The 8,307-nt window shown below is 45.5% G+C and overlaps 1 protein-coding gene across 2 annotated transcripts; it reads right to left on the bottom strand.

Moving 5' to 3' along the window:
• Positions 1–805: 805 nt before the first annotated feature.
• Positions 806–8,233, bottom strand: LOC144484151 (uncharacterized). Of its 2 annotated transcripts, none has more exons than XM_078202692.1 (2): positions 7,776–8,233; positions 806–6,484 (listed from the first exon to the last, which is right to left on the bottom strand). In XM_078202692.1, the coding sequence occupies exon 2, from the start codon at positions 6,134–6,136 to the stop codon at positions 5,234–5,236; it is 903 nt and encodes a 300-aa protein (XP_078058818.1). In that variant the 5' UTR covers positions 6,137–6,484; positions 7,776–8,233; the 3' UTR covers positions 806–5,233. The 2 variants fall into 2 exon arrangements, with proteins under 2 accessions (XP_078058818.1, XP_078058819.1); XM_078202693.1 differs by having other exon boundaries at positions 7,868–8,233.
• Positions 8,234–8,307: the final 74 nt, after the last annotated feature.

Here is an 8,307-nt window from a genome sequence, read left to right as displayed (position 1 = left end):
ATCGAGTGAACGTTCAAAGACTATTTCCTCGGGTGGATGGAGCTATTACAAGGGGGCATAACTATAGGGTTCATGGTGGGAGATATAGGAAGGATATCAGAGGTAGGTTCTTCACGCAGAGAGTGGTTGGGGTGTGGAATGGACTGCCTGCAGTGATAGTGGAGTCAGACACTTTAGGAACATTTAAGTGGTTATTGGATAGGCACATGGAGCACACCAGGATGGTAGGGAGTGGGATAGCTTGATCTTGGTTTCAGATGAAGGTCGGCACAACATCGTGGGCCGAAGGGCCTGTTCTGTGCTGTACTGTTCTATGTTCTATGTTCTAGGGGCAATTTTTTCACAGAGGGTGGTGGGTGTCTAGAATGATTGCCCTTGAATGGAGTGACTTGCTCAGCCATTTCAGAGGGGCAGTTAAGATTCACCCACATCGCTGTGTGGGTCTGGATTCACATGTAGGCCAGACCGGGTAAGGATGGCAGATTTCCTTCCCTAATAGGGAGCATTAATAGGGTGAACTGGACAGGTTTTTACAACAATTGATGACAATTTCATGGTCACCGTTACTGAGACTAACTTTATATAATTCCAGATTGATTCACTGAATTCAAATCCCACCAGCTGCCTGTCCCCAGATCCTTTGCTGGGTCTCTGCATTACTCGGCCAGCGACATTCCCACCACCTCCCCCTGAATGGAATATTCCACAAACCCTTAGTTAAACAGGAAGGAGAAAAGAGAGGCTTTGACCTTTGGATGACCTCATCATGAACTAAAGAAACCTTAAAGCTGACCATTCTGTAAAAGTTTGAAAACTTTATTTTTATAAAACACAGAGTAAGAAACAGGTGAAAAGTAACGATGGACGTTGTGACTGACATCAGAAACATTGATTGACCGGATAAACACTCACTACATCACAGAGCGATCTTCAACCATTAAAGAATTGACCCACAATAAGGAATGAGAGAGCCTTATAAAAAGGGGCAGGAGTTTACACAGAGAGGTGACACCCACAGCTGCTCAGGATGATGGAATTCAGTTCAGGAAGGGGATAAAGTGAGAAGCTTTTGTGATTCAAGGCAGAAGTATTGAACAATCTGGAATCAGTGCTTCTCGAGTTTGCTGACCAGCCGAACACTTCAATTAATCTCATCATAAAAACTCCCAGTGTAAATAACATGGGTTTGACTGACAAATGTTGAAGTGTTGATTTAGACCCACAAGTTTTGACTTCCCATTTGAGCCTGGGGCTCCTTTCTGTCTCTATTGCTCGTGTCAATGATAGCCAGGCAACGGAGCTGAGGGCTGAATTTAGCTGCAAATAACGGGGCCTGCGCCCCAGTTGGGAAACTGCCCTGGGCGTCGCACTAACAGAGAGACAGGAAGCTGCTGGAGAACTGACTGGGAAATGGGCCTCCAACCAATCAGGGCACCGGAGGAGGTGACCGGGGCTGATGGTGACGTGACCCCCCAGGGTTCAGTGTCCCTGTGTCCAAAGCGGGGAGTCACAGGAACAGGGGACAGAGGAGCTGAAGAGAATCCAGTTGTGTCCAGAACATTGTGAACATCCCTTTACTCTGGTTGTTTTTGATCCTCAAGTCATTTTCTGTTTGTTTTAACCATGTTCTGTTTCATCAATAAACTTTTATCAGTAAAAATATTTGATTGTTCTGGGCATTTCATGATGAGATTGATGCACTTTAGGGAAAGTGGGTGAGAGGGGTTGGCAGGCTCTTTAACAGAAAGTGAGTCCCTCTAAGGTAATTGGCAAAGGAGCCAGAGGGGGAGATGGGATTTTATTTTTGACACAGCGATGTTGGAAAATGGGGTTCAGGGAGTCAATTAACCCTTTCTCCCCTTTTCCCAAACTCTGAAATGATTGCCAGTGATAACCCTTATTGGTGACAGTGGTTAGATTTTATTCAGTATCAATAAGAGCTGACACAGGCTAATGTCTGAGCAGTCGTATCAAAGTGCAGCAGCATTACCATTACACTCTGGGTAGAAGCAGCATCTCCACGGAAATGCTCCCTGCTCTGCCCCAGATGCCATGGCACCAGTCAATGCAATATGTAAAACCTCGACAAATCTCTGTGCTCGGGGAATCCCTTCTTATACTTTTTTACATCACAAAGTCTATGGAGACTGATTTAACCCAATCATTACCGAGCCAACGTTTGAACGGATCAATTACAAAACCTGTCATTGAACCATCTGTACCTGCCCAAGCCACGTCAAACTCTCAAACAATTGTCTTCCCACGCTCCGTCCCTGGTACAGGGAGTCAGCATTCCCATGCCAAACAGTGAAAACATGGTGGCCTTGACACCCAGGTGTCATCCAGGATTCAAGGCACTCTTGTTTTCTCTGTCCTCTGCATTTATATTGAATTTAATTGTTTATCTCCCTGTTCCCACACAGCAAGTCATCTGTTTTCAGCTCTGCTGGATTTCTGCTGAAGTTTGGCCCCTTTTACACCTTTCAGATCAATAAAACATTTGGTCAATGACCCAAACCACAATTTCCCATCCTGTCACCTGTCAACCATCCTTACCCAGAGCGTAATCACAACAGGAATAAAAACAGGAGAAGTGTAACAATCAAATTCAATATAAATGCACAGCCAGTCATAGATTCACTAATTAGCAAGAAAATCCCAAGTAGGGGATCTCCCAGGATTCTTAAAGTCCACACCTTGAAGGGGAGGAAAATTATGTCGCTGACCCTCACTCAATTTCACTCCATTATTTTCCAGTTTTGTTCTGGCCCCGCCTGGGGTAACATCTGATCGATCTTTTTTGCTTCTGAAGGAGCACCGTGAGTTCTAGGTTACTTGTACATAAGGACAGATGCTTCAAGCAACAGATCAAGCATGGATGTAAAAGATTCTCCAGCTCTCTCTTTACCCCTATCCGAGGTGTGGACAGTTCTTACTCTGTATTATTTCTTCCAAGCCCTTAATTGTCCTAATCTATAATATTATCATTTTACCTTTCTTCACTGTGTGTCCATGTGCAGTGTGTTTAATTGGATCCTGATTGTTTTGAACTCAGTTTCTCTGGAGTGTGTTTCAATGCCTTGATGATGTCACAATGTTGTCTCAATCCCCTGGCCACATTAACCATTTCATCTCCTGCTGTGTCTCAAGTAGCTGTGTGTGTTTGGGACCCGCTCTTCACTCCATCTCACCATGAATTTAGGCTTGTTATTTTTCACATGTAACAAATCACATCTGTGCACTCACTCCGGTATCCCAAAATCATGTCACACATTGTTAACTCTCAGATGTGCTGACGAAAGGATCAAAGTGAGTGTCTGTCTTTCTTATCTCCCCCTGTTATGGTGCTGATATTTCATGCAGTGACCAGGCTTTCAAATGTGGATTTCTTTAAAACAAAGTTCATGGATGTCGGAGTGTTTCACAGACCAAATATTATGCTGGCCTTCACTGATTTACAACTCAGCTAATACAAAGAACAACATGGCAGTACGGTGGCACAGTGGTCAGCACTGCTGCCTCACAGCACCAGGGATCCAGGTTTGATTCCTGGCTTGGGTCACTGTCTGTGTGGAGTTTGCACATTCTCCCTGTGTCTGCGTGAGTTTTCTCCAGGTGCTCCGGTTTCCTCCCACAGTCCAAAGATGTGCGGGTTGGGTTGATTGGCCATGCGAAATTGACCCTAGTTTCTGGGGGATTAGCAGGGTGAACAGGTGGGGTTACGGAGAAAGGCTGGGATTATTGTCAGTGCAGGCTCGATAGGCTGAATGGCCTCTTTCTGTACTGTTGGGATTCTATTCTATGAATATAATGAAGCAATGTAATGGGCATCTTGTTGATTTTCAGCCTGGGTGAATACAGTGACCTGGAGTTTTATGACCCTTTTGGAATTGTTGGGTGGAGCCTGATTGAAAGTCAGGTGCTGTCTTTGGACAGTTTTTTTTTTAACAGGAGAAAGTTTTAGTTTCATTTTGTCACAAGCTGTCTGGACTGCAAACTGAAAGCAGTGTTTGTCGTCTCTCTCTCGAGAATGAAGATTCCGCTGCCTGAGAGTTGCCAGCTGGAACATAGAAGCAAGCAGTCTCTCTCTCTCTCGGTTTTGGAAGTTCCAGGACAGGGAAGGCAGAGTTTGAATTCAACATTTTAAGCGCTAATTCACAGCAGGTGTTAAAAAGCTGCCAAATCCAGCATCACGTGAGCAAACCTGCTTTCTGTGCAAAACCTAGAATGGGGTGTATATTTGTAGGGATTATTTGATTTGGAACACTAAGCTGCACTGGTTGATATAAGAAAGATCATGGTTGCTTTTTATTGCAATTGGTAAAAGTTATGCTATTTTTTCTAATTATATTTTAACTGTGTTCTTAAATTAACTTTGTTTGATAAAAGCTTCCTAGTGGGTCACTTGAATCGTACCTGGAGTGAAACACCTTACACTCACTCGAGTGCAAATCTTATGGCTCGGCTGACTTTGTAAAACACCTTGGATTTCTGACCTGGATCATAACACATTTCACCCACACCCAAGGTGAGTTATTCCAATTCCTTTATTGTCCAGGACAATATGTTTGCAATATTTTCAAAACAGAAATTCGACCTGCACATTTGATTTCAGGTATTAACATATTCTGTTAGTTTGTTCTTTATTGTCAATGTCAGGCTGGGGTTGTTCCCCCTGGAGCAAAGGAGGTTGAGGGGAGATTTGATAGAGGTGGACAAGATTCTGACAGGTTTAGATAAAGTGGACAAAGAAAAGCTGTTCCCATTAGCTGATGGGACAAGGATGAGGGGGACATAGATTGAAGGTTTTGGGTCAGAGATGCAGGTGGAGATGTGATGAAGAATATTTTGATGCAGCGAATGGTAATGACCTGGAACTCCCTGCCTACGAGGGTGGAGGAAGTGGAGACAATAAACAATTACAAAGGAAATTGGATGGACATTTGGGGGGTTTCAAACAGAAATTCTGACTAAATATCTCTGAACTTCCTAACACCCGGTCACTCTGTGATCTTTGTGAAATTGAAAACCAGGTATTTGCAACAAGACTGAAAGAGCATCGGTCCACTGGAGGCAAAGTCGTGAGACCGGCCAGTCCAGCAGAAAGAAACCCTCCGACCCTCCCCATTGACCAACTGTGAGAATGAACAAAATGCAGTCCTGGTGTAATTGAGAGCAGAAACAATAACAGCAGAATCTAATCCCCATATTCACTAGTGAACTTGTTGGTGTGTCAGCAGGGTGGATGAATCACAGAATCCCTTCCCACACTGAGAGCAGATGAACAGTTTCTCCCGGTGTGAACTTGCTGGTGTGATTGCAGGATGGATAACCGAGTGAATCCCTTCCCACACACAGGGCAGGTGAATGGCCTCTCTCCAGAGTGAACTCGCTGGTGTCTCCGCAGATTAGATAACTGAGTGAATCCCTTTCCACACTGAGAGCAGGTGAATGGCCTCTCCCCGGTGTGAACTCGCTGGTGTGTCTGCAGGTTTGATAAATCAGTGAATCCCTTCCCACACTGAGAGCAGGTGAACGGTCTCTCCCCAGTGTGAACTCGCTGGTGTGTCTGCAGGTTTGATAAATCAGTGAATCCCTTCCCACACTGAGAGCAGGTGAACGGTCTCTCCCCAGTGTGAACTCGCTGGTGTGTCTGCAGGGTGTACAACTGAGTGAATCCCTTCCCACACTGAGAGCAAGTGAATGGTCTCTCCCCAGTGTGAACTCGCTGGTGTGTCTGCAGGTGAGATAACTGAGTGAATCTTTTCCCACATGCAGAGCAGCTGAATGGCCTCTCGCCTGTGTGAACACGCTGGTGTTTCTGTAGGTTGGATGACTTACTGAATCCCTTCCCACACTGAGAGCAGGTGAATGGCCTCTCCCCAGTGTGAACTCGCTGGTGTGTCTGCAGGCTTGATATCTGAGTAAATCCCTTCCCACACTGACAGCAGGTGAATGCACTCTCACCAGTGTGAACTTGCTGGTGTCTCTGCAGAGTGGATGAATCAGTGAATCCCTTCCCACACACCCAGCAGGCGAACGGCCTCTCCCCAGTGTGGCTGCGCCGATGAACTTCCAGTAGAGAGGGCGCTTTGTATCTCTTCCCACAGTCTTCACATTTCCACGGTTTTTCCATATTGTCGGTCTCCTTGTATCATTGGAGGTCAATCATTTGAAGCCTTGTCCACACAGAACACGGGTACAGTCTCTCCCCACTGTGAATGCAGCGATGTTTTTTCAGGCTGTGTCACTGGTTAAAGCTCTTTCCACTGTCAGTGCACTGGAACACTCTCACTCGGGTGTGTGTTTGTGTCCCGGTGTTTTTCCAGTCACACTGCTGCTTAAAATCTTGCAGTAGACAGACCGGTCAAACATTTCTCCTTCCCATTCAGAGGCTAAGGATATTTAGTTTCCAAGGAATCGAGTGACTCTGTCAGATCGAGATGTGATCGTTAAGATTTATCGGTGTGATTCCTCTAATATCCTGTGAAAACAATTTACAAAATTCATCAGTGTCAGTACAGGATAGAAATTCAGAACAGACAATTCTAGTTTCTATGGAACATTCTTTCCTCTCTCATTCCCCAAAAGCTGTAAATCTCCATCCCACACACTCTCCCTCCATTCTCACTCTGCTGTATCTAATATTCACCCTCCCAATTCTCCTGAAGGTGCTGATTGAGGCTGATTGACAGATCCACGCTCACTGCTTCCTGTCCTGGACACAGAGCTGAAAATCTCCATGCAGGCTGCCAGTCCAAAAGAAATATGGCTACATTCTCGACTAAGAATGTTTTAACTGGATTGTTTCAGTGAGTGAAGATACAGGGGGGTTGTGATTGATGATGATATTGAACTTGCTGCCAACGTGGGTGATCATAGAGTTTTACAGCATGGAAAGAGGCCCTTCGGCCCATCGTGTTTGTGCCGGCCATCAAGCACCGTTCTATTCTAACCCCATTTTCCACACGTGATGTGTAACCTTGCATATTATGGCATTGCAAGAGTTTATCTAAATTCTTCTTAAATGTGATGATGATTCCCACCTCTACCACCCTTTCAGGCAGTGAGTTCCAGATTCCCACCACCATCTGAGTGGAAAAGCTTTCCCTCTCATCTCCTATAAACCTCCTGCCCCTGAACTTAAATCCAGGCCCCTGGTTATTGACCTCTCTACTAAAGAGAAAAGTTCCTTCCTCTCCCCCCTATCTGTGCCCCTCAGAATTTTATACACCTCAATGTTAGGCTGGATAACTTGAGGTTGTTCTCCTTGGAGCGAAGTAGATTGATTGAGGTGTACAAGGGTACATGGAGGTGTCAAAGTTTACATGCTCTGTTTACACGTGGACAAGCTCTGACTATGGGTCATCCAGTCTCGAAACGTTGGTTCTATTCTCTCTCCACAGATGATGTCAGATCTGCTGAGATTTTCCAGCATTTATTGTTTTTATTTCCCTTTCTATTTCCTTCTCTGTCACCGCTCTGCCTCATCAATAAGACATTGGGACTCAGAGGGTTGATGCAGTTTGATGGCCAAGTTGTCTCCATTCTGAACACTGGGGAACAAGCTCCTCCCACTGATTGACAACATTGCCCTCTACAGACATGGCGGCCGCACATGCGCACTGCTGCCTATTGCCCCCAATAAAAATGGCGAACGTTAACCCGGGACGAACATGAGGAACTGCAGGCCTGCTCGGTGCAAACTGGGTCCGGGAAGCTCTCTTCCGCATTTTGCGACTCTCACAACATGCTTACGCAGCGTTTCCACCCACCTGGACGATCCATTGCTCTCTCCGTAACGCCAATCACCTCGAACAGATTTCCGAGCCCAAAATAAAAACCGTTTTCCATCGCCATTACTCACACTGCGCATGCTCGAGTCAAAGGTGGCCCCGCCCCTCGTTCGCTCCTATTGGTTGGAGGACCAACTGCTCCAGATCGGTCCTCCAGGTCTGCCCCCTCTTCCCATTGGTCCACGCTGCCGTCAATCAGCTGGGCATTGTGACGGTGACTTGCTGCTTGTCCAATAATCAGTGACAGAGTCTGAGTGTAACAATGACACACACAGGCTCCAATACAATCAGAGTGGGGATGGAGCACAGAGACAACACAGCAAAGCACTGACTTACTCTCAGTGTAACAAATACAATGTTTGATCAAATAATAAGAGTCACGTTGCAGTATGTAAGTGAACACATCATTTGATCCAATGTAATGGTAATACAGTCAGTATCTAGTGCACCCTCACCAAAGTTTAAGTTTCATTTGATACTGTGAGTGAGTCATGGTATATTGATATAATGT

Source organism: Mustelus asterias, unplaced genomic scaffold (genome assembly GCF_964213995.1).
Source record: "Mustelus asterias unplaced genomic scaffold, sMusAst1.hap1.1 HAP1_SCAFFOLD_94, whole genome shotgun sequence".
NCBI classification, from domain to species: domain Eukaryota; kingdom Metazoa; phylum Chordata; class Chondrichthyes; order Carcharhiniformes; family Triakidae; genus Mustelus; species Mustelus asterias.
Note: the sequence above shows the minus strand (reverse complement) of the source record. Positions and strands in the feature narration are given on the sequence as shown.